Raw genomic sequence first — 25121 nt, 5'->3', positions numbered from 1 at the left:
TTGAATATAATACAAGCACATCCAAAATACTTAAACAACTCCAGTGAAATCAGAAGGTAATTTGTGAATAATTTATCATCTGTTACAGAATGTATCCCTAGATGACGCTGGCAATGAGAAAATGAATGGTAATGATAAGTGCAACATGGACAGCCTGGGCTTTGGCTTCGGTGTGGGTGCGGACACTGACAAAATGCTGGACAAGGGCCTCATAGAAGACTTCGAGAGGATACAGAAGGACACAACAGACTTCTGTAATATACAGGTAAGCTGTTACTAGGATGAACATTTTGCAAGTTAATTGACTATCAAATTTGTATTATTTATGATTTACGACTCGATATATGGACTATAGAGCGGACACAGTCTTGGATTGGATTTAGTTACTAGGTAAAAAGTAGTTTGACTTTAAATTATAAAATTAAATTTATGGAAAAATATAGTTCATGTTTCAGTTGGTTCATTCACATTCATATGATTTGAAAGTTTTATTTAGTTAAAGACTTCAAAAACCACTGTTTTTGTGCTCCAGGTATTCCAGACACACACTGAAACAAATCCCTTTGCAAATGAAACAACTGATGAGCTTTTTGAAAGACTGAAGAATAAGGAGAGAGATCCAATGAGCATGAGTTTTTACCAAGAGAAAGACGACGATACCTGTGAGAGGCTCGGCAGAGAGCCGCCAGTGGATCTCAACGCAGTGCAACCTCTACCCGACAGTGACGACGAGGACACGCAGCCAAACGGCATCTGCGATAATGGCGATGACTTCGGCAAGGAAAATGTCGCTCCAGAAGAAAAAACAGACCTAATCGATACTGACGTGCCCGAACCGAATAATGACATTATGAGGTTCGATTGTCGACCGGACGTCAACAGTGAACCAACAGATCCTTTCGGGCAGGGAGACAACTTCGTAGATTATAATGTAACAAATAATATACCCGGCTTCGAATTTGAATCCAGTAATGTTTCACAAAATACAATCCTACAAACAGACACTCCAGAATCTCATAAGTTATTATTTGAACAAATTCCCGAAATACCAGACGGTAAAAGTTCAGAATTAGGTTTTACAAATGAGGATTTACCTTCGGAGAGTGAAAAAGATGCGCGAGCATTCACACCGCAAGAGGAAACCTCACAGGACGTCGACATGGAGAGCAAGTCTGAGGACTCGCCGTGCGCCGAGACGCAACCAGAGTTACCCGCTGAACCGCACGAACCCCAGGCGGTTTCTCTAGAAGTCGCACAACAAGAAAACAAGGATAACGAAATCTTATTAGAATCTGCACTCACACCTGACATACAGCAACCTACAGAGCAATTCTCTACAATGGACGACGAAAAGTCTAATGGCACATTTTCACCCGAAGTTCCACACGATACGCAGGAGAATATTGTCGTCGACGTTCATCAGAATAATGAATCGAACGATGTCGAAGAGATTCCCGAAATCAGATTCGAAACGGACCAATCGTATGCGGAAAAGCCGACAGAGGAGAACTTCATTCCGGACGAAGTATCGCCAATACCGTCGCAATCGCCGCTGCCCAGTGATGTCGCACAATCTCCTGTTCCCGCGGAAGTTCCTCACCCGGCGGAATCCCCTCTACCTCGGGAATCGCCTCTCGCGCGGTCGCCGTTCGATGACCGCGTCGAAGCAGAATCACCGCTTCCTTCACGGTCGCCAGTCCCGAGCGAATCTAAATCACCAATTCCCGAAGCGATAGATTCCCTCGCCGTCGCTAAGAGTCCCACTCCTGTGCCGTCGCCGGAGGTTCCCGTCGCGGTATCTCCCGCGCCGGTATTAGAGGAGGCCATTCTGGAACCTGAGCAATCTAATGAAACTTTTGCACAAATCGAATCACACAGTCCGGCGCCGGCCGAAGTACCGCTGCCGAGGGAATCACCCGCCCCCGCATCGCGCGACCTCCAATCGCCCGCACCCGCCGAGTCCGCCGAGCGACCCGAGACCGCCGAGCCGGCTGACGCTCAGACCCTCACAGACAAACTCGACGACGAATTATTAGCGCGATTGACCCCCGAGGTCGCGGCGGAAGAGACGCGAGTTGCGGCGGAGAGTGCGAGCGAGGTGACCGGGCCCGCGCCCGATATCGTGCCAGACTCCCCGCGCTCCGATCTCGTCACCGACATCGATATCGGCATACCCGAGTCCCGCGCGCAGGAGATCTGCGTGCCCGTCACCAGCGAGATCCAGCTCGCCGACGCCGAGCAGCCCGCCGCCGCCACGCCGCCGCCCACGCCCGCCGTGCTGCCCGCCGGCGCCGCGCCGCTCGCCGGGGCCGCCCTCGCCGTCGCCGGGGCCGCCGCCGCCGCCGCCGTCGCCAAGACGAAAACGCCCGCAAAGAAATCTCCGACCACGCCGACCGCGGCGAAAGTCGACGCCCGCACTCCCAAGGCGGCCGCGAAGGCCGCCCCGAGCCCGCGCGCGCCGCTGTCGGCGAGCAAGAAGCCCGCCGCCGCCGCGAGGACGCCGACGGCCTCCAAGCCCGCCACGCCCGCCTCCAAGCCGACCACGCCCGCCGCCAGGCCGGCCGCGGCCACCGCGAGACCGGCGCCCGCCGCCCGGCCCGCCGCCGCCAAGCCCGCGGCCGCCGCGCGTCCCGCCGGCAGCAAGCCCGCCACTGGCCCATCCGCGCCCAAACCCGCCGCACCGCGCGCCGCCCCGCCCGCCCGGACGGCGGCCCCGCGCCCCGCCACGGCCCCGGCGCGCCCCGCTGCGGCGGCCCCCAAGCCCGCCGCGCCCGCGGCCCCAAAGGCGGCGGCCCCCCGCCCCGCCGCGCCCCGTCCTACACCCAGACCGGCCGCCGCGCGCCCCGCCACCGCTCCCGCGCCAGCCTCTGCTAAACCTAAAGGTGATTGTCATCACATGGAGGTTGCGAAAACCTATCGAGATTCATTTTAGGCAGAAACATAACATTTTGTTCACGTTTCAGTAACAGAGAAGAAGCCCGTGACGAACGGTGACGTGAAGGACGCGAAACTCCCTGCGAAGGCTCCACTGCGGGCCGCCGCGCGCCCCGCGCCCCGCCCGGCGCCCCGCGCTCCCGCCGCCGCCCCCGCTTCCAACACAGACAAGTAAGTATACTTATATTATTAATCTAACGCTCAAAATATGTTTAATACGTCTTATGTTTCTGTATCAATATATTCATTAATTAAAATTTTAAATCATCTAAAATTACTTTAACCTTTGGTTTATTAAAATGCAGGTATGTAAATGTGAAATATGTAGATATTTCACTCCCAAATTACCTGCATACTTCTATAAAACGTCCACAAGAACGCACCACGACGGCTTCGCGAATATGAGAGATTCGCGCAAAATATAGATTAGTGTTCCGTTTTGTAGTATTCCGAGTGGCAGCACCAACAAAGTGTCGTGTTTCAGAGCGGCGCCGAAGCCGGGCGCGCGCGCGCTGGACAAGCCCGGCAAGGACCTCGCCAACCGCCGGCTCAGCGCGCGCGCCGCGCCGCCGCGGACCGCCGCCGCCAAGGTATGCTTGTTGCACGATTCACCCTCCTTTGATTTCTTGTCAGACACCTTTGCCATCCTTTTTTTCATTTTCTTCGGCAATCAAACTTCTTCATAGGCTTATTTTCAAGTGTCAAGCTCTAGTTGGTTCTCGTTATAGAATGTTAGCGGTGTGTGCTTTACTTCACCATTTCCAACTACATATATATTTTATCTGCAAGCTACTTTCTCTCTTATAAATATTTTAAGCATGTAAAATGCAGAGACCTTGCGCTTCAAGCAGATTTCAGGAATCAAAATCCATATTTTATTTAGAAAATAGACTTTCGCTGGCACATTTTTAAGTCATTTTACACTTCTATAAATAAAATCAGTTATATCCAATAAATTAGAATTTGTATATTAAAATATTAGAACATACTGCAAATATCAAGTTGTTCATGCCTTGACTTCTTTTGCAGGCGCCAGTGAAAGGCACAACGATGAAGCCCGTTCCTAAGAAGTCCGTCGAGTCCACGAAGATAGAGTCGGCGGCGCAGAGCGCGGCCCTGAACGGCGACGCCCCGCCGCCCGACGGCGCGCTGCTGCCCGACGTCATCGCGTAGGCGCGGACACTTTCCTATTGTTTCCGCTTCGATTTTGTGATTCTCTATAAGTGTATGATAGTGTAACGTCGCTCGCGGCGGCTCGTGTTAGGTGCGGGAGGGAACTCCCACTTTTATATTATAGAGTCGCTTTATAGACGTGTACGTGCGGTCGATGTGGCGGGCCGAACGCCCCGAGGTTATTATCCATTATTATCATTATAAGTCTGTTTTTAGAATTTTATATTACCAACGAATGATTGATTTAAAATCTGGCTTTTAATTTATTTTCTTTGTATAACCGTATTATTTAATAAAAAAAACATGAACGAGGACTGAGACATTGTTTTATTTATGAAGGTTTAAATTTATAAAATATAGGTGAAATGATACAGTTTAATCTTGTTTACTTAATATTCTTAATAGCTTACTTATTATGTCGATGTAAAACTTAAATATCATGGTGTTACAAAGAAATACTAAAATAGAGCATTTTATTCGAATAAATGATTATCACCCTATCCGCTCTTTCTTTAGAATCATTTCATCCATCCCTCTACTATCCTCAGGTAATGCACACACTTTGTGTATAAAAGAAAACATATAGGTACCTATGAAATCATTCCAAACAATTTGTAATAGATATTCGCTCGCCCTGAGTATTATTAGTCAATCAACACATTCATATCCCCTTTTATTTACAAGCCTAATTTTTATTTCACAAACATTTTGTCTTTCGGTATGTACAGTCGGCCTATGCGATACCTTTGCTGCATTAACTTGAGTGACAGGTGGCCGAGGTATCTCCTACGCCCACTGTACCGAATCATACATTTTTAAGGTTTATCACATTTTAGTTGTTCAAAGTCAGACTTATGATTATCCTAAGTGCGGGAACCTCAGGTCGGTATCCTGCAAGTTGTCTGCCATCCAGCGCTCCGCCTCCGCGGTCATCTCCTCGTCGAAGTAGTCCCGCCAGCCCCCTGCTTTGCCTGCAAATACCACACTATTACTTGCCTGACACATAAATATAATACATACATACACATAATCACGTCTATATCGCTTGCAGGGTAGACAGAGCCAACAGTCTAGAAAAGACAGACATTATTAATTCTATCAATACATAAGCTGAACGAGCTTGATAGAATTAATAATCTATACTAATATTATAAAGCTGAAGAGTTTGTTTGAAGCGCTAATCTCAGGTACAGCTTTATAATATTAGTATAGATGGAGACCAACAATCAAAAGATTCAAATGCCACTTGGAAGACTTCTTTACTTCGGTAACTGGGACTGGGAAAAAAATGAGGATATCGGAATAAATAGAATACTATGTGGAGCGGCTCGGTAGACAAGAAAGTTCTACTCCGCCGTACCTTAAGTTTGTTGCAAAAAATATAATTCCAAATACAAAATCGAAAAAAAATGAAAGGCGGCTCCAACAGCATATCTTTGTTTCGGGTATTGTAATTTGTCTCACGCTTTCCGGGGAATGGCAGTGACAGTGACCTTCGAGCAATATGAACCAAGTGAATTGGAGATTTGCGCCAGTTGCAATTTAAACTTAAAAAATAATTTATGTCCCTACTACAACCAGGAAATTATTAACTTTGTTCGTTCAGTCAACACACAGTTATTTAGTGTATAATGTTGTTGATGTGTAGGTATCCTATAGTCAGATCTAATAAATGTTACTTGTGTGTAATAAGTAAGCGCATATTTGCTCTCTAATCTGTTGGGTGAGGTGATGATGCACCGTATTTTAGAAGAAGTCTTCTTTATCGTCGTCAGTACCGTACGTGTATGATGAATGATTTTGCTATCATAATACGTTCTACCTTATTATTGGCTCTCTAGATAGATACTTGCTACGTAAACTACGCTACCCACCTTTTCTAATAAACGCTTGTTCTCCTGGTATCAAGATCCCTAATTCCTTCATGACGTCATAGTTCACGGATTTGTTGTTCTTGAAATTCTCAATGCTGAGATGTTCACACAATTTACTGATTTGCTCTTCGCTAAAATCCTTGTCCAAAAACTTTGCAACTCTTCGTACAGCTGCTGGCAAATCCTGAAAAAAATATGTTTATCATTACAAACATTTTCTAATATCTTGTTCCGTAAATACGCGGATCATGTTTATCCGTCCAATAATCGAACATCTGAATGATATTTTCAAACAGAGACTAACAAAATGCGTTCTTTCCAGGATACCTCAAAACAAAACTTGCCTTTGACAATTCTTCATAAAATAAGAACAGCATTCTTGGATTGTGTCTCTGATTCCACGCCTCTTTAAGGTGTTCAAAGTAAGGTGTCCAGTGGTCTGAAAACATGAAATCCCTTGTTATTACATTAAAATGTCATTCTTCAAAATAGGTACTCTTCTATCATATAAACTTACGTAAATCTTGTATGAAGAACTTCCAGTAGGTTTTGAAATCTCCGTTGTACCCTTGAGTTCTGATGAGTCTGTTCAGATGGTAGAATGAAACCACCACATCCCGCGGGTCCCTCGCCACATAGACCACACGAGAAATCTCTAGAACTTCGGATGGTAACAAAGACATCGGGAGATGGGTTTTTATGAACCGTGGAGAAGGGATATTGGCCAGCTGATCTGTGCCGGCCTGGGTCACTATCTCTAAAAGCTTTAGTTTCCTTTCGCTGTCCTTGTTCTCTTCAATGAATCGCTCTTTCATAATGGGGTGGACGAAGACTGAAAATCTGTGAAATTAATTAGGTACACTTTAAAGGGTGTTAATGTTGTTTTTTCAACCGACTTTATAAAAGGAGAAGTTCTCAATTAGATTAGAGAGAAAAGATAAGACAGCCTTATTTCGTGAAAAACTCTGCAGGTCACTAAAATGATTTATTAAAAAATACTCACTCTAGAAATGGGTATCGCTCCGTCAGTGGTATCGCATCTGACGTAGCATAATCTAAATCATTGGCCACCATCCAGACTAGCTCCTGTGTCCAGGTAGTACCTGAATGCAATCGGACGGTTATTAACACCCATGTGTACCATGTTTCAAGTAAATAAAGAATATTTCATTTCATTTAAAACTGACCTCGACCACAAAGTGCTTTTTTTTAAGTCTTGCTTGCTAGAAAATATTTTCAGGATGCGTGAAAATATATTCTCGTTAGAAAAAAGGGGTTTTTAACAGGCAAGGCACATTTACGAAACACCTAATCTGGAATTTCCTTAATTAGCTACGTAACTAATTAAGTAGGTAAGTACTGATGTTTATTATTGTCAGATTTTTTCTATAAGGAATGCAGCTCACTTTAGGCAAGAGGAAAACATTTTCAAGCTGCATTATCTTTTGGTGTTATAAAACGATATGTCCCTAACCGAAATACCTGATCGTGGATAACTCGCGACGAATATGTCATCCTTCCTTAGCGGCATGTTGTAGATTTTAGCAGCCTCTTGTTTGAACTTGTTCGGCATGAAGTAACCTTTCGGTCCTATGCGAACGAAGCCTGTAAGTTCGCCTGAAATATAATTTGTGTTAATGCATGTGTGTGACTTTAAATGTTAATGCTAAGGTACCTTTATATTAAAGGGAGGAATTCATACATTTTACCCCGTTATCATCCATAATAGGATAAACAAAGCCTATTAATACCTACCTATATAGAATTTACGTTTGTTTGCTAAAAATAACCCACAAAGTTATATTAATTTTTATGACAGACAACAAAATGAATATCAAACGATTCATTTTGGCATATGTACACAGTACCAATTCAATTTAACTTTGCTTCGGTTTTCAATAATAGGTAGGTAACCGGTTTGAATTTGAACGGCGCGCGTGACGTGACCGAATCCGAAGGTTCTACCGCGTTTGATTTTAATTACGTTATCCGTCACACAGATATTGCATATTACCGACGCCTATATTATGCGTTTAATAAGTAATATTTATTTTCAATCAGTTTTTATTCTATTTAAATATCGTTAGACTATTTTTCTATACATATCTACCTACAATTTGAAAAAGAGAGTACCTACCTAACTTGGTAGACTTAGCAGGTAGAGCACATATACTTTTGGCGGTTTTTCATAAAACACTACTTAGCAGCGTTTGAAAATTTCCGTTTCCGTGGAGGAATAATTTGCAGAACTAATGATTTCCTCGCATCGATTATTTCTTTTTGAAATTCAATAAAATGTAGAGGTAATATACACACATCTATATATATCATACCTCGTCATTAGAGGTTTTTGCAGAATATATAACAAAAGGTTCTCACTCAATTCAACTGTATGTTTTTCATTTGTTTTGTACACTTATTTTATTTATTTATTACCACACTAATGCATAACAATGAGTAAGTATTGTAGGTAGTATTAAGATTGATGATTAAAAGTATATGAAACCCAAGTTCTACGATTTTCGGTAGATAAGCGCCAAATCAAGCACATGTTTTGATAAGTTCAATAAACTCTGCCTTATCAAATACTTTTACATGTTTGACACGTTTCTAGGTCAATCATAAGTAACAAACATTATTATTGGTCCCACTCTGTTTATTTATGTCTAGCCGATAGTGTAGCCAAAATAAATATTTCTTAAACGAATGGTCAGCAACATTACAATAAAATTAACATTTTGGAAGGTCAATTTGAAAATCATAAAATAGGAAGAATTATTTAAACAAACAAACAAATGTCACTTCTATCTCTTACAGGGCAGACATAGCCATATAGTTACAAGACTCTAAGGCCAAGTTAAAGTTAAAGATGGTGAGATGAATGGATGAACTGAACAGATGAACAGGTTTTTAGCCTAAAATGAGAAGCTTTTTTTTTCTCCTGATCAACTTTTGCAATCTGCACGGTAAGAAAAGCAGCCGGCACATGGCAAGAGAAGAATAAGAGAGTGTAAAGGTTACTTAGTAATGATAGTGCGCAAAAATTCGCTATTAAAAATTTAATTTACTTGCTTTGTTTCTGTAAAACATATCACTAATAATGATTCAAGAGGAAGGTTTGTATATATAAATTATACCCGTGCGAAACCAGGGCGGGTCGCTAGTATAAGATATAGCGAAGAGAAATATAACCATCACATTATATTTTATGACTTATCTATTGTGTTTTGGTGTACTTATTAATATTTATGACTTGCCCACGACACAATAAGCGGTCATAAATACATTGTCACTAGTCTAAGAACTAAATATTTCTGAAATAAAAGAATCACAGAACTTTTTGTGTGTTAAATTGCTTTACAGCACAGATTATTTACTGTATGTAAGTAGGTAACTACGAAGATAAAAACTCGAAAAAAAGAACTAAAACCTTGATAAATTTTCAACTCCAGTTATAATAGTTATAACATTTGTAATGAAAGCAAGTTGAAGAAAAAAACAGATCATATAAATATTGACTGTCTTGGCGCCGAATTACGAAGGCCGATCTCCAAATACTTAGGAAACAGGCACGGAAGAAGACATATAATTTGGTAGTTACCGTTAAAATTGAAGCCAGATATAAAGTCTTTAGGTACAAGTTTTTTTTAAATCATCTTTCTCTTCGTTTCTTAAATGAAAAGTACCTAAGTATAGCCACATTGCGGAAATTTGAAATTTATCTGCTCACAAAATTCCGTACACCAAACCCAAGGATCATTAAATTTTGAAGAATAATTCTCACGACGGAATGCTACCCAATTACTCTACTTTTCAATGACCTTACTTATATGCGTAGATACGTTTACATTTAAAATAATATTTTCAATTACAAAATTACCTGTAAAGTACTTCATAAGATGTTCAGCAGTTTCCTGTGGGACATCCACTATATCCCATGGGTAATTCTCGTTTTTATTGGCCATGTTTATTGAATGATTTACGTCGAATTGAATTATGTGTGTCAGTCGGCGTGAAAGTGCGCGCGCGCAGCCCTGCGTCAGTCGCGTGAGGTACTGACTTTGAGAATGACTGTATATAAACAATCTGCATAAACAATAATAATTCCGCATGTTGTATTTGATGTATGAAGTTGAGTGTTTCTTTATATTCTTTTTATCACTCGAGTGAGCTGTAAAGTAAAGGGGTAAATCACACATCTTAATAGCCGGTTTTATTTTGGTTGAAAATACTTATAACTAAGTAGATCTCTTGATGTATTATAATTTCGTTTCACATTCATAGAAATAAGTACCACAGATATAGAATAAATCTGTGATAAGTACTAAGTAGTTATTAGTTTTTGTGTAGAATTCTATGAACAATATGTGACATTACCATAGGAATAATTTCCGGGCTAAGCTTACGCGTGCAGAACACAATATTTTTTTTGATTGATGATAAAATTATAGAGATAGAACCCTTCTTTTCGAAAGTCTACAATAAGTTAATACGCGCCTGATAAACGCGGAGTACAAACTTGCAGACGTTCGGTTGCTCTACAAAAATAATCAGACTATTAAATGTTAGATTATCATATTTTCATGTACCTATGTAGTATTTTATGTGCCTATTTAACATGAACATTTAAAAATTATGCATTATCGACCTGGGTAAATTTGAACATAATTTTGAGGGTAATGTAATCAATACACACCAAGAACCATTTCTTTGAGAGCCAACCGAGGGTTAGCTATTCACTGTAAACTTAAACATTCCTTTTTTATGCTGTCCTACTCTTTACAAAAGGGGAGAGAATAAAATTAATATAGAACTCCATATAGAGTCAAATTCTGTGCAAGGTATGCACTTTTAATCTGCATTCACAACTTTTTCGATTTCTGGAGAATTGACCAAAGGTTGTCATGAAAAACCATACCCATCGTCGCCAATCTATGAAAAGTACTCTTTTTATGAGTGTGGAGGGAGCTGGAGTAATTTCTAAGGATCGAAGCTAGTACAAATTTATAGTTACAGCCTACCCTTGTAGAATAAGCGCACGCCTACAGTATAAGCTAGGGTGACTGAGGCAGGTAGGTAGGTATGTTTGTAAAAAGAAACAAGTTAAATCTTGCTTGCTTGGTTTTGTAGTCCCAGACTAGACAGAAACTAGTGTTTATTTAGTTATACACCTTTAGTGCAACAGCACTAGCCGTCGAATAGACTAAAAAATTTTCCTCATTAACACAAATTTGTTTATCATTCGATAAAAGATATATCGGCCATATCTAAGATACCTCCAGCAGTTTACGACATCCCCATATCTTTGTAGGCAATTTCCATTTGATTTAAAAACATAAACATCAGACTATTGGTTCCGGTACATTACTATTGTCCATAATTCTGTTTGTGATATAGGCTCACACAGTGTTAACGTATCCGCCATGACTGAAAAAAGCTACCCTTTGGAAATCAGGGATGCTCCCCCGGAATTAGTGGCGGAGATTCGAAAATACTCTAATGGTACATTTTTAAATTTATTTTTTAATTGCGTGACCGTAATATTTGAACACCTTTCACTTACTGAAGAAGTTATTATGGATGGGATCGTTTTAACGTACCTTCGCATTCATATTTAAGTAGGAACTAAGTAGATACAATCCTCTTTGAGCCCTACGCGGCCCTCGTGTACAATCTCACAAGGAAAGGAATAGCAATTTTATTAATGATTTTTTTTGTTAAGATAGTAAATATACTTAATTTATCTAAGTGTTTAATCTTTTAGGTGCTCCAATGGACTACATACAAGTGGGCCCTCAGAAATATATCTTTCCTTCGGGATTTAGAAATGAATGTATGAAATTGTACAACATGGAATTGCGACCGGATGATGTTTTTGTAGCCACCTTTCCCAAATCAGGTATTTTGCCACCTTCTAATTAGATATTTTATGTAAAATATTTATATTCCTAAAGATATTTTTTTCGAAGTTTACATTTTGCGCAGCAGATTGAGACTCTGTCTACCCCGCTTTGGAAGTAGGCATAGCTCATCATAGTCTGAGTTTTTTAATATTTCTGTTAATACCTATAAAAAATACCAACTAAGTAGGAAAATTTTTAACTTCTGTCTATACGTCACTGTAAAAAGTACATTGTTTCTTAAGCTTTTTTCCTCTATAACTATTTTTGTAGGATCTTACTACAAATGTTACTTTCAGGAACGACTTGGACCCAAGAACTTGTTTGGTTAATAGGAAATAACTTTGATTACGAAACTGCAGCGAAAATATTCCTGAAAGAAAGATTTCCTTTTATTGAGTAAGTGTCATTCGGGTAAGAACTATTAAGCAGTGGTACATCGGTAGTAAGTACCTATGATATGACTACTTACCGCCATCTATATTCAGTACCTATAGGCTGTTATTTTTGCAACGAAAAGGAACCCCCGAGCAAAACTAAATCAAAAAAGTTTACTATTATACAATTTGATAAGAAGTGCTAAATAGCAAACTTTAATTATCGCGTCTAACATTGCGCGCGCGACGATCTTCCACGACGCGACGCCATGTTTCAATTGAGAGGATGTTCTTTCTTGTGGCGATGGTAAATTTAACCACAAAGACTGGTTAATAATATGTGAATTTATGAAATGCATGAATAATAAAGTTTAATCCACAGCTTATATACTAAGGTAAATTGTGAGAATTGGGTTAACCTCGCTGAATATGTACTACGTGTTGTACATGCTACAATATTATTTACTGGTACCTCACGCAGGTTTCTTTGTTGCTACTGCAATATTTCTTATTACGTCTACAGATTACCAATGATGCTGAGCGATCCAAAAGTGGTGCAGTGGGCGCGTGACCAGGTGAAGGGTGACTCCGCAGTCAACGAAGCGGTCATGAAGATGTTTAGTGTCCCAATGATGGAAGTCGTAGCCAAACTTCCGTCGCCCCGATTCATCAAGACACATTTGCCATTTTCAATGCTACCACCCAGCCTTCTGGATACCGTGAAGGTGGTCTACGTGGCTAGAGATCCCAGGGATGTGGCCGTGTCGTACTACCATCACAGCAAACTATTCAAACTGAAAAATTTCCAGGGCGATTTCCCAGAATTCTGGCAGATTTTCTTGAAGGATGGATGTAAGTTTTTTTTTTACGAATAATTTACGAACCCTTGGCATTGGAGGTTTCATAGAGATATTTTGTTCTTTCAGTCGACTGGTGTCCATATTTCGCTCATGTCAAAGAAGCTTGGGCCAAGAGGGGTCACCCCAACTTGTTATTCTTATTTTACGAAGAACTATATAAGGTTTGTGTGTGTATACTACCTACCCTACAAAACAAACGAAATTATAAAGTCATAGAAAGTTTTGAAATGTAAGTAATTCGCTTTTTCAGGATTTACCTGCAGCCGTCCGACGTGTCGCTAAATTCCTACAGAAGCCGGTGTCGGAAGAGCAGGTTAGCAAGCTGTGCGATCATCTGCACATCGATAATTTTAGGAAGAACAAGTCCGTCAATTCGGAGGAAATGCAAGAGATCGGATTTGCGAATAAAACAGAAAATTTCATTAGGAAGGGTAGGTATTCAGACTTCTACCTACTTGAATCGATCATACCCATACATATTATAATCACGTTTTTATCCCTCACGGGGAAGACAGAGCCGATACCTTCAGGTGTAAGTAAGTTCGGTTTAATGATGGAATTGAGATGCGTGAAGCTTTTACACATAAGGTCATTGCTTATTCTAATTTATATGTCTGTGCATTATGACACTGAAGTCTCTTCCAAATAATTTTAAAAGCAAGATTTTGAAGGGCATAAGAGTGGTCCATTTATCTTATCTATTATCTTTTTCTTTTAAGAAATATCGATTTTCGTTAAGTTCTTACTTTGTCCATATTGTATGCCCGACATTTTGTGATATATTCTTTCAGGTAAAGCGGGAGGCTGGCGCGCTTACTTCGATTACGATATGACGCTTCAGGCGGAGCGCTGGATGCAGGAGAACCTTCGGGACACCGACCTTCGGTTCCCAACAAAGGACTAAAAAAAATATGCATCTTTGTGACACCGACCTCTGGTTCCCAACGAAAGATTAGTTGAATATCACGTTTTGCGACCAGTGTTTAATTTACTGACCAGTAAAAATGTTAAATTCTGTAGTAATACGAGTAGTTTAAACAGATGCTATAAATTGCACTTGGAGATCAGCCATAACTATAGAAAGGTTTTAGGAACAGGATATCCGAAATTAAACTTTGCTATAGTTGTTACCTGTATAATACGAGTAAATCATTTTTTATGTGTTCCGTTTTCCTGCAATTCGAGGAAGTTATTTTGAAGGAAGTTGATATCTATGACTACAATGTGAGTGATGATTTGATACATTGTGTTATTCAGAGAAAGTTAAGTATTTATTACTTTTAGTGCTGTGACTTTAATTCTCTGTGACTTAAAAACTCTTAAATGTTTATTAGAATTTTGATTAATAAATATAATTTTATTTAATAAACCAAAAGTAATTTTGAAAAAAACCAAAGTAAAAATAAATTTATTGAAATAAAAACCATTGTAGGAATTGATATAACAATATTATTTAAGCTTAAAAAGAATGGGTTGTTTGTAATTAAAACGATATTAAACCTTTCACAGGTTTAATATTGTTTTAAGGACCACCATGCCAGACAGCTGAGTGGAGAAATGAGACTTTCGTAGGTTCTTATTTTTAATTTTTTTTTTGTTTTTCAGTTATTTTACTTTTTATTAGGATACAGATAATTCATATATTGAAAGTATTAAAAAAACAAGTTGACAAGCTTTCTAGAATTTAAATTTGAAATCGATTCCCTTCAGCCCCTCCTCCATCCATTCTTCGGCTTCCTTTGTCATCTCTTCGTCGAAATATTCCCGCCAACCACCTGTTTTACCTGACATAAAACGCATATTTTAATAGAAGAAAAGGATGATGGATTACTTTTCCTGATACCAGTGTAACAAGTCCCTCGCGGTGTAGACAAAGCCAAGTCTTGAAAAATCTACAAGGGTACATTAAAATAGTGTGTGTGTAAAGCAGTGGTTGCTAGTGCTAGCCCAAAATTTAGGGAGGGACACATATAGTAGATAAACCTGAATGCAAGCAAATGAACCTAATTAAATATCTAGTCGAAAGGATTCTCAAATTGTTTTTACCTTTTCTAACAAAATGCTCCCCCTTTTTGATAAATCCCAGTTCTCCTAGGACCTCATAATTGACAGACTTGTTCTTTCTGAAATTCTCGAATTTGAGATGTTCACAAAGCCCGCTAATCTGTTCTTCTGTCACAGTCTTGCCCAGAAACTTGGCCACACGGCGAATGACACCAGGCATGTCCTGAGTAAAAGGCAGAGAGGGGAGCTTGTAAACTATTTTTATATAAGTACCGACGTCAGTTTGAATACCTAACGATAATTTTACGGTGAGAGAAAACATCGTAAGAAAACCAGCACACTGGTTTAGGTTTTGGTTCCGCTGACAAAGGTTGCGGAGATCATATGGGAGTCGCTTCATGTAAAAATCGGACTCGCCCAATCCAGGATCTGTGGTCAAGCGTGTACCCCCCGCTCCTCTCCAGAATAGTGAGGGAGTATACTGGGACTATAACCAGAAGAAGGAGGAGGCAGAAATTACATCTTTCCACTTGCCTTGATCCCTGCACTGCAAACTTACTTATTTTGATTCATCTAAAAGTTATCAATATTTCCATGGAAGTTTGTCGGTTTAGGGTACTCTCAACCTTTCACTTGTCTTCAATTAGATCAAGGTCTACCTACACTCGTCTAAGCCTTCCCCTTCCAACTTTCCTACACTCGCCTTAAAATATTTCTTTAATTAACTTTCATTCCCCACAAACAACTCACCTTTGAAAGTTCTTCATAGAACAGGAACAACAAATTAGGATGATTTCTCAATTCCCATGCCTCTCTAAAATGCGAGAAAAATGGTGTCCAGTCAACTAAAAAAGATTTATCGTATTATATTATATTAGGCACTTTTCATATGATTGCAAGCAAATCAGAAATATCTATCCTACTAGCAGCGATACCTTCACCACTCTATCATTATGCAGAATGTCAATGACTTTTTATATCGTTTGTGCAATAAGTAACCTTTTTGCCAACAAATTTTAGTTATAATTGTAGAGAGGTTACTTACGCATATCTTTTTTAAATAGTTTCCAAAAATCTTTGAACTCTCCCTTGTAACCGTAAATCGGCATGAATTTCTGATGATGATAGTATGAGACTACGACATCTCTCGGGTCCCTGGCAGTATACACCACCTTGGTCTTCTCGAGAAGGTCTGGAGGAAGCAACGAGAAGGGTTGATGAGTCTTTATAAATCTCGGAGACGGCAATTCATTAGCCACTTCGATACCATTTTTCTTTAAATTTTTGGCAATTTCATATTTAGTTTTATCTACTTCGCATGCTTGTTTTATCAGAGCCTGTCCGACATCGTTGTGGGAAAATACTGAAAATCTGAAATTAAATTAAACTTTTCATCTTTATGCATTATTTATGCATGTTTTAATGCATCACCAGTTTTTCTAACATCAACGTGCTTACGCTTAGTGTACCTTAACGACATGAAATGGTGGGTTTAAATTCCACAAGCATCACATATGTTTTAGTTGTTTTGTATTAAGTGTGAATGTGAAAGGAGGATGTTTCGCCCGCACATTCCGTTCACATAAAGATACTTTTCCTCACCACGTCAAAAGTCTTATGGAGTTAATAGACTGTGACTGTGAGATGGATACGTTGATTTACAACCACTTAAATACTGAAAAAGAAAGTTCTTTGTATTGTTTTAAGTAGGAACAAACTTTTTAGTTTAAGAGCTGTCCAGAAATTTAAAGGTCTTATAAAATACTACCAGCTTACAAATGATTTGTTAAAGCTTTAATTAGAGCTTGGTCTTCTCTATTGTCTGAGCTTAATTTCATTCATTCACTTACTCTAAAAATGGGCATCGCACCGTGAGAGGGACTCTTTTGGCGGTGTCGTAATCCAATTCGTTGGCAACCAACCACACCAATTCTTGGGTCCAGGTTGTGCCTGAAATAATAGTTATTTAATTTATTCAGTCTCATTAGGTATAAGAACTTTTTAAATTTATATAAAAAAGAGACAGGGAGCTATTTTAAAAATAAGTTAATACTTAAACCTTACCAAAAATAGTAACCTACTTACGTGCTTTAATCATTACTAAACTACTTAACACGAAATAGGTAGGGTTAGGTAGGTTCAAATAATGAAGGAATAAAAGTGTACTCACCTGCCTTTGGGAAAGTTGCAATAAAGACATCGTCAGCTCGAAGCTCCAAGTTGTATATTTGTGGAATGAGGGGTTCAAAGGGATCCGAAAAGAAATAACCTTGCGGACCGACACGAAAGCAGTGCTTCATAAAACCTGGCAACAGTAGGATCAATATTAAGTTATATTTTATGAGGGATTTTGCTATTGTGATCCTTGAGATTTTGCTATTTAGATATTTGGATATGACTAATGGTAATGACTATTGTGATCCAAGCTGGGTTAAGTTTCCTGCGGGATCTTGATTATTAGCGGACTCGTAAAAGGATAACGCACACTAGAAGGAAGGTGTTGGATTTGAGGTCAGATCCGGTCGATTTCGTGTAATATAAACGACAATAAATTGAATTGAATATAAGACGTATGTTTAAAACATTGAATTTAATCATTTTTTTTTTGCTGCATACCGAAAAATATATATTCTGCTCTTGATTTCTAATATTTTAGCACACTAACCTCCTTCTATGTCTTTCGACACTTCAGCTTGCTCCTTTTCATTTAATCGCCGTATTTCTAGAGGAAAACTTTCCTCACCTTTAGTACCCATTATATTTTTAATTTTTTATAAATATTTTCCTATACTGCTTCGCAGGGCAATGTTCACTTACTAAAAAAATATTGATAAACACTGTTCAGATGGAGAACATATTAATTAGAGTTGTGACTGAATTTGATGTGTTCCGCATAGTAAAATAACTTATTTTGCTTGAAACGATTTCATTGGTTTTCCTTTAGATAAATCATATTTAGTAAACACACGATCGAAGATTTGTAACTGTAAAGACGGCTTCATTTAAAGGTTAGATAATAATTTTGTTTACGTCCATGCTAACTTTTTAGTAATTAAATGTTTTAAATTTATATAGATACATATTTGAAATAAATATGAATTGAATACGTGTTAAAAAAGGAAAAATGTCCTTATTTTAAGTAAACAATAGAGACGATTTACACGTCCGATAATTTCGCCTAGGTACTTGGAGTAACCATATCACGTTATTCATATTTGTGAGAGTTTTTATGATCTAGCTTATCGATTGCACTTAGTTGTGCGTATGGGCAATAAAAAATTAATGACAAGTATGTGTTTATGTCTACGGGCATAAGTTATAAGGCACAACTAGTTGTGCATATCAGTTGGTCTTAAAATACTTACTACAATACAAAATACTTTACTACCAAAACTAATTCAAAAGAAACATGTCCACGTTTGACATACCACGATAGTTATTAGATAGGACATTCATTTCTTAGTATTTAACAATGTGTCAAACAAAACTAAATGTGTATGTGATTACTGTGGGCAAAGTACGGCGAGTGGGCAAACTATTAATTGTATAATCACTAGATTCTGTTGAAATACTTACTGTCAACTTACTTATTCTGTTAATACTTTTCAAATAAAAATAATGAAAATTATAATAATATTTGTCAAAGTTATGTTCCCACATTTGTATTTTGTTTGTAAAAACTACTGGACTGATTTGGCACAGAGACAGATCTTCAGGAGTACACATAACAAAGGCTACTTTTGATGGGAAAAAAATAAGGTTTTATTTAAATAAAACCCTAAGAGAGCAATGAATCCTAAGAAGAAATTTTGTACTTATTAATTTTTATCAGGGCATTTTTAGATTATATTTCAATGTCATTTTAAAAAACAAGCCACTCATAACCTACCTAGTTACCTACCTGTAGATTAGTCCTATCTTTATTATTGTAGGTATAATCAAAACATCCATCGTCAAAACATTCATCTTTTTTTATCAAAAATAAAGGCGAAGTATCGTGTGCTATAAGTCAATATAATTCCTTAAATAGTACCTAAACAATAAAAGTCCTTTGATTGGTAATTGAAAGTATTTACGTAAGAACTATCCTAGTTCATTTTAGAAATCTAACAAAAATATCGGTAAAAAACTTTAAAGGACATACTTTAGTTAGTTTGTATTAGGTCTTTTCTTTAATGAAAGAAAAAGATATTAACCATAGAATGATGTTTGAATTGAACTTATAAGTTTATATTAGATTATTCCGAAGGATTATAAGTACCTACTTAAATTATTTGTTAAGGCGTAGGCCTACACGAGAACAAGTCAAAATATTCTGACATATATTTAATTTACAGTTTACATCAATGCCACTGACAAGTCAATATTTTGATATAACTTATTCATGCTATCACCAAGCCAGCATTGATAAGACTATAATAATAAAGGTATAAGTCTCCAAAACTATAAAATAAATATGATTCATTGCGTTACTTTACTGTGCACGCAAACGAAAGTGGTAAATATAATTTTAATAGTTACTTTATCACAGCTGCATCTCTCTCTCTCTCTCTCTCTCTCTCTCTCTCACGAATCATTTAAAAAAGACACCGCATAATAATAATATCAAGCTGTAAGTACATACATAAATCACTAGACACAAGGGACTACTAATTACTCCTTGCTTGACCAGCAAGGAGTTATTAGTAGAATAAATTTATAAAAACAATGGTCAAATTTTAATCTTTATTTACTTAACAAAAATAAGAATTACTTTACAATAAATTAAAATGGCGGAAGCTTTCAAATAAATAAATAACTTATATACATGCAGAGATCGTGAGACTACGCGACGGGGATGACTTCGGGCTGCACCGCCGTGGCTGGGTCGTCTAGTTTGGAGTCCTGGGGCTCCGGCGGGCGATCCGGCAGCTTGGCGCGACAGGCCAGCGTGTCCGGGTCGCGCTCCATGTCGGGCCCGCACTGCTCCATAGCGCCCACGAGCTTGTACTCCCGGGAGTCTGTGTCCTCACTCTCCACGCTGCCGTGACGACGACCAGCTATCACCACCTCGACAGCTCTGCCGTCACCGTCCGACGACCGGTCCGTCCCGATCTCCACTCGGTACGGCGTGCTAGGCTCGACGAACGCGTCCATAACGTGATCCGCCCTGTCCTGCAGCTCGTTATGTTTTACGTTCTTCCTGAACAGATCTAGAAAATCCGACGAGACTGGCATTTTTTTGGGTAGAGCGATGAGTAGGACTACATTTTGGAGGTCGGCGCGGACGTTGAAGTCGCCGTCCTGGCGCTGGTCGTAGGAGGCGGGGGCGGCGGCGGCAACCGCCAGGGCTGCGGAGAGAGCCAGCAGCAGCATCGCGTGCGGTCGGGGCTCCAACGCGGACTGCCGGCCGGCTTCGTCGGCCTCGCTTTTACCGAGCACTCGCGAACCAGTCGCGTCGAAACGGGCACACGGTAACGGTGAACACGACACGAGCTCGGGTCAGCCGCCACTACAAACCCAATAACGCTCGTCATCGCTTGGACGCAAATTTATAATTATATGCATCTGTCACTCTCAATAAGACGGCAGCTGATTTGATGGGAAGATTTCGAAGGTTCCATCTCTATGATGATTTGTTTACATCTTTTTCATATAAGTATGAAAAGTGAAATATTTTTGCACACCAAATCTTGTGTTCAATGAAAAATCATCATATTGTGGGATTTTGAATTCTATAAAAGATAGGACGCTCTCAACTTCAATTTATATGCACCATGTCCATATAACTATTCATCTAGAATTCAGATAAAACTAGTCATTTCGTGGGAAACCGGAAATTTTAGTTCTGTACTCTCTACCTTTCAGCTCAATTTGTACAACATTCCCTGTGCATTTATATGTTTTCGAAATAATTTAAAATTTCATTTAATAGTTTCCGTATCGCACGGTCTAATGGAGCTGTGTACCTCGATCTGAGTGTGACAGTGACCGCGGGTCACCCGAGATAGCCGAGTTTCTCATTTCGCGTCGCACGTCCGGGCCTGATAACGGCTAAATATAGCTAAATGGCGCATCATTCACAACACGAACGTTTAAGGGTACAAAGGCCAACGGACGGCTGTAAACGGCACCCTGTGTCTGTTAGAGGGCGCCATCTCTACAGGTACATATATGAACTTTCACAGTTAATTTTTTGTTGTACCTCGCCAATTTCTTAGTTCATTATCATTATTCTTAGTAATAACTATTCTAAGAATCACTTGTTTCAAACCGCTCGCAAACTAAGTTGCGGTCACAGCTAGTATTAAATATGACTAATAGTACCTAGACGTATATAGTACCTACTCGTAGTATATAATGTAGTATAATACGTCGACGTAGGTAAGTATAACACACATGGGAAAGCTCGTTTAAATTACTTCTTTGCTAATCAGAAAACTTTGCTAAGAAGGACTTTTTCTGACGCAATGGGCGAGAAAAGCTGAGAAACGCCTGTGTGGTCAGCGGTTTCTAGAAAGAGGTATAATTTTATGTATGTTTTATTTGTCTGCTATTTATGTAATATTATCTCAAAAGTGATGTTATAAAATAACCAGTGTGGAGTACGGAGAATGACATAGGGTACTTTTCATGCAAGCGGACCCGCGGGCATACATAATATTTCCAATAGTGTATTCTAGCTCAAAGAGTAGCTTCAGAGCATCAGCTTCAGCTTCAGAGCTCAAAATCTTAAATTCTCGTGTCACAATGTTCGTTCGCGTACTTCGAAACGGCTTGACTGATTCTCATGAAATTTTGTGAGCATATTGAGTAGGTCTGAGAATCGGCCTACATCTATTTTTCATACCCCTTAGTGATAAGGGTTGTCCACCCTTAACATTTTTTAAATTTTTAGACTTTTTTAGTTTCTTTATTTTTTTTATGAACTATGTCTCATTAAAAAATACATACAACCCAAATATTTTACCCTTTTATCATCAACCCCTATTTTTTTATAGATAGCCAGTTCAGTGAAGTCTGTTTGAAAGCCGGAATAAATAGATAGATCGATGCCGTTAACCTACTAGGATTGGGGTCTTTTTGGTGAATTGCCAACTCATTAAAAATTTACAGTCGTGGTGTATCAACCAATAACTAAGTACTTAAAGCAAATATCTATCGGTCTTGGTCTATAATGAACCTTATTTTTGTCTGGCCGCATAAATGCAAAACAAATTCTATTTGTAAATACATAGGTACTTAACAATTTTTTTTTAAATTGAATAGTATCTCTGTAAAGAAGTTTCTGAACTATTTTCGAGGACATCAGACTTGCATCAATTAGAATCGAGTGTGTCTATTCAAATCTCCAATCTAGGACATGCTGCTTAAATTAAAAGAGCGCATACTTAATCGAAATTACCGAGGAAAATATAATAAATAATTATCGACAAAATATTAGGTACCGGCAATATTTCTGAAATTATAAATATTACAAGTTACTTTAAATATTCATTCGGCTTACATATTACTGAGCTCGATGAGCTGTACTTATTAATAATATAAGGTTTAAGATTGGGATAAAATCAATTGAGTGAAATAACTAGCTTTCATGACTCAAAATGAAACTCGAAACTACCTGTTTGCTAACTTAGGTAATTAAAAAATAAAATATAATTTAAATTATTGATACAAATAGACTGATGAATACTAGGAAAAGTATTGACTTCACATGTAGGTAACAGGTAAATTTTTATTTTAATTTTCATAAATATTGATATTGGGTATAAAATCAAAACTAAGGGTAACCTATATCCTGACCATTGGTAAATAAATACGAAAAATAGAACAGTAATAAATAACAATAAAATAATACGAGTGTATTTTAGGATTTTTAAATAAGAATTCTGACATTTATTTTCAACGAAACAATCATATTACACAATACTTAAAATTACGTTTACTTAAACCCACAGCTTATACCTAAACTTACACAATAATAAATGCATCGTATCACTCGTGTTCACAAATTATTTACTAATAAATAAGTATAGATCTTAATTTATTTATTATGTTATGATCGCTTGCCATTCCTATGGGAACATGTCCGTATACTTTAATACGTAGTTAGTTACATGGAAAATTAAATTCTAGTCTTTTCACAATATGGTCACTTTTTATTTAATGATGGCGGTTTCTTCTCAATAAAGGCATCAACAAATGAGCCAGCCTGTTTTTCAGTCTGCAACAAAGAGGATCACATTTAGAAAATTATTTTTTCTATGCTATAGTATAACTACGTTTTACGGTTTAGTGCTTAGTTATGCTTACTTCTGAGCTTTCTCGTGTTTCCTGGTCGACGCGTCTTTTTTCAGCGGTTTATTTTCCGAGTCCAAAGAGACGTCCGCCAAGGGCGCTGCAGCGGGCTGGTCGAACGACGGCTTGGCCTCCTCCGGCTTCAGATCTTGCGGTTTCTCCTCTGGTTTCGGGTCTTCTGGTTTAACCGGGCTGTTTGTGTTGATAGACGGTTTAGTAGGTTTCTGGATGTCATTGAAGTCTTCAAGATCGCCGAGGAGGTCGCTAATATCGATTTCGGAAGCCGCAGCGAGCAGGGAGTCCGCGGGGGCGACGGCGATGACAACTCCGTCGATGTTGAGGCGGTAGTTTTCGGAGCCGTTTTGCCTTTGGTCGTAGTGGTTCTGTGCGCACTCAGGCACCGGCGCGGACGCCGCTATCGCGACCGCCGCCGCCAACAACGCCAGCTCGCACACCACTCGCTTGTAGTTGACCATCTCGACAGGTGTCTGGAGTCGCACTGAGATGCCGGTCGCAGGGCCCGCTATGTACCTCTCGCCAGTGCATCTTTTATTTATTTGCGCAGATAGCGGTACAGCGGCCGCAGCCTCTCCGCTCCCAGCTAAACTGGAATCCACTCCAGTAAATACAACTATCACCGATGTTAATCTACACTTCCTATAATTTTGTACAATAATTTCAACTATGAATGAAACTGTAGATAAACATTGAGTAACGTACATACCTACTTATGGTAGGAATCTTAAAAACGAAGGGTAGGTACTTACATTCTATGGTAAAATTATTTTTGTAAACTTTTTCATTTGTCTTTTTTACAAGGAAAAGATGCTGACGTATCAATGGCAACCGAAGCCTTTCTAGGTAAGTACCTATAACCATCATAGATCTATTTCAAAATAAGCATTTCATTTGGCAAATTTTATAAATAATAACAAATATTTACAAAACGAAATTGCGCGATAAGGTTTAATAACAATTCTTATAGGTAAAACACATGGAGAAAATGTGGCGACATATCTACGAAATCACGCGACGCTATCAGTCAAAAACAGCGACAGAAATGATCATCTTAAATGTCGATGAATAGAATATTTATTTATAATGATTAAATTTGTAATATATAAGTTCCCTCAAATCTTCCACAATGCTTAATTTTTTACTTTCAAACTACTGAAGTACAATTTGGTGATCGGAAACACCGTGAAATTACAATTTACGGCTATTACCGAAGCTAGCCCAGCTTCTTATAAAAGATTTACCTATACAAAAAAGTTCAACGCGTTTCGTAGAGGGCATCGTAGCAGCCTCAATGTTCAGATTATATATTTTCTTAAAAGAAGATTCGATATTAACGTTTAAAATATATTTTATAGCTTTTTAACGCAGGTTTCTTGCGTGTGTAGATTTTTGTGTCCCCCCCCTACACTTGGGTCGACAATTGTAACAACTATTATTTACATATACAAATAATATAAGACAAATAATATTTTCTAGTTGGTCGTTCACCAGGACGACCCAGATTTGATCAAGGTTGAATTGAAATCAATTACATTAAATCCAAAAGCCGGTAAGTACCTACTTATACATTATTTTTCACAGGGACACACAAGTCATTAATTAGGGAGGTATTTACCAAAGGCCCATCTATTTATTATGAGTGAATGAATCACACAAACCGTAACAAAGCAATTATTCAGATTTCTGCGCGTAAAATCTATTTTT

The 25121-nt window shown here is 38.8% G+C and overlaps 6 protein-coding genes across 8 annotated transcripts in view; 2 read left to right on the top strand and 4 right to left on the bottom strand.

The window, feature by feature from the left end:
• The window catches only part of LOC106138586 (microtubule-actin cross-linking factor 1, isoforms 6/7), a 76521-nt gene extending 71935 nt beyond the window's left edge, over positions 1–4586 (top strand). For 2 of the 3 annotated variants that reach the window (XM_060944416.1, XM_060944415.1), the window contains exons 8-12: positions 89–265; positions 533–2882; positions 2964–3105; positions 3419–3524; positions 3964–4581. In XM_060944416.1, the coding sequence (XP_060800399.1) occupies positions 89–265; positions 533–2882; positions 2964–3105; positions 3419–3524; positions 3964–4107 (2919 nt within the window). In that variant the 3' untranslated portion in view covers positions 4108–4581. Of the gene's footprint in view, positions 1–88; positions 266–532; positions 2883–2963; positions 3106–3418; positions 3525–3963 lie in introns of all 3 variants that reach the window. The other variant, XM_060944414.1, reaches the window with a different exon arrangement.
• A 116-nt stretch (positions 4587–4702) lies between these two features.
• On the bottom strand, positions 4703–10122 carry LOC106141906 (luciferin sulfotransferase). Its single transcript, XM_060944417.1, has 7 exons — positions 9862–10122; positions 7464–7598; positions 6985–7084; positions 6499–6821; positions 6326–6420; positions 5982–6165; positions 4703–5078 (listed from the first exon to the last, which is right to left on the bottom strand). Exons 1-7 carry the CDS (start codon positions 10091–10093, stop codon positions 4966–4968), a joined length of 1182 nt encoding a protein of 393 aa, XP_060800400.1. The 5' UTR covers positions 10094–10122; the 3' UTR covers positions 4703–4965.
• Positions 10123–11277: 1155 nt separating this feature from the next.
• LOC106137884 (sulfotransferase 1C4-like) lies at positions 11278–14901 on the top strand. Its single transcript, XM_060954801.1, has 7 exons — positions 11278–11483; positions 11746–11880; positions 12181–12280; positions 12782–13110; positions 13185–13279; positions 13369–13549; positions 13910–14901. Exons 1-7 carry the CDS (start codon positions 11405–11407, stop codon positions 14020–14022), a joined length of 1032 nt encoding a protein of 343 aa, XP_060810784.1. The 5' UTR covers positions 11278–11404; the 3' UTR covers positions 14023–14901.
• LOC106141903 (sulfotransferase 1C4-like) lies at positions 14495–18111 on the bottom strand. Its single transcript, XM_013343539.2, has 7 exons — positions 17788–18111; positions 17293–17427; positions 16973–17072; positions 16168–16493; positions 15873–15967; positions 15165–15345; positions 14495–14902 (listed from the first exon to the last, which is right to left on the bottom strand). Exons 1-7 carry the CDS (start codon positions 17876–17878, stop codon positions 14796–14798), a joined length of 1035 nt encoding a protein of 344 aa, XP_013198993.2. The 5' UTR covers positions 17879–18111; the 3' UTR covers positions 14495–14795.
• A 1725-nt stretch (positions 18112–19836) lies between these two features.
• LOC106139193 (uncharacterized) lies at positions 19837–21135 on the bottom strand. The gene has a single exon (XM_060954800.1). It carries the CDS (start codon positions 20475–20477, stop codon positions 19947–19949), a length of 531 nt encoding a protein of 176 aa, XP_060810783.1. The 5' UTR covers positions 20478–21135; the 3' UTR covers positions 19837–19946.
• Positions 21136–22994: 1859 nt separating this feature from the next.
• LOC106141905 (uncharacterized) lies at positions 22995–24116 on the bottom strand. The gene is made up of 2 exons (XM_013343541.2): positions 23415–24116; positions 22995–23325 (listed from the first exon to the last, which is right to left on the bottom strand). Exons 1-2 carry the CDS (start codon positions 23873–23875, stop codon positions 23265–23267), a joined length of 522 nt encoding a protein of 173 aa, XP_013198995.2. The 5' UTR covers positions 23876–24116; the 3' UTR covers positions 22995–23264.
• Between the last annotated feature and the right edge of the window lie 1005 nt (positions 24117–25121).

This window comes from Amyelois transitella, chromosome 5, assembly GCF_032362555.1.
Source record: "Amyelois transitella isolate CPQ chromosome 5, ilAmyTran1.1, whole genome shotgun sequence".
Lineage (NCBI taxonomy): Eukaryota > Metazoa > Arthropoda > Insecta > Lepidoptera > Pyralidae > Amyelois > Amyelois transitella.
Note: the sequence above shows the minus strand (reverse complement) of the source record. Positions and strands in the feature narration are given on the sequence as shown.

What these genes read in the sequence shown, in the direction of transcription:
- LOC106141906 (XM_060944417.1), bottom strand. Translation starts at nt 10,093, where the DNA reads ATGCGGAATTATTATTGTTTATGCAGATTGTTTATATACAGTCATTCT. An exon ending in CGCGAGTTATCCACGATCAG is followed by an intron (nt 7,085 to 7,463) that starts GTATTTCGGTTA and finishes GATTGCATTCAG; the next exon opens with GTACTACCTGGACACAGGAG. An exon ending in TTTATGAAGAATTGTCAAAG is followed by an intron (nt 6,166 to 6,325) that starts GCAAGTTTTGTT and finishes TATTTTTTTCAG; the next exon opens with GATTTGCCAGCAGCTGTACG.
- LOC106137884 (XM_060954801.1), top strand. Translation starts at nt 11,405, where the DNA reads ATGACTGAAAAAAGCTACCCTTTGGAAATCAGGGATGCTCCCCCGGAA. An exon ending in GATTTTCTTGAAGGATGGAT is followed by an intron (nt 13,111 to 13,184) that starts GTAAGTTTTTTT and finishes TTGTTCTTTCAG; the next exon opens with TCGACTGGTGTCCATATTTC. An exon ending in AGAAAATTTCATTAGGAAGG is followed by an intron (nt 13,550 to 13,909) that starts GTAGGTATTCAG and finishes ATATTCTTTCAG; the next exon opens with GTAAAGCGGGAGGCTGGCGC.
- LOC106141903 (XM_013343539.2), bottom strand. Translation starts at nt 17,878, where the DNA reads ATGGGTACTAAAGGTGAGGAAAGTTTTCCTCTAGAAATACGGCGATTA. An exon ending in GTGCGATGCCCATTTTTAGA is followed by an intron (nt 16,494 to 16,972) that starts GTAAGTGAATGA and finishes ATTTAATTTCAG; the next exon opens with ATTTTCAGTATTTTCCCACA. An exon ending in GGAGCATTTTGTTAGAAAAG is followed by an intron (nt 14,903 to 15,164) that starts GTAAAAACAATT and finishes GTTTTATGTCAG; the next exon opens with GTAAAACAGGTGGTTGGCGG.
- LOC106139193 (XM_060954800.1), bottom strand. Translation starts at nt 20,477, where the DNA reads ATGCTGCTGCTGGCTCTCTCCGCAGCCCTGGCGGTTGCCGCCGCCGCC.
- LOC106141905 (XM_013343541.2), bottom strand. Translation starts at nt 23,875, where the DNA reads ATGGTCAACTACAAGCGAGTGGTGTGCGAGCTGGCGTTGTTGGCGGCG. An exon ending in AAACACGAGAAAGCTCAGAA is followed by an intron (nt 23,326 to 23,414) that starts GTAAGCATAACT and finishes TCTTTGTTGCAG; the next exon opens with ACTGAAAAACAGGCTGGCTC.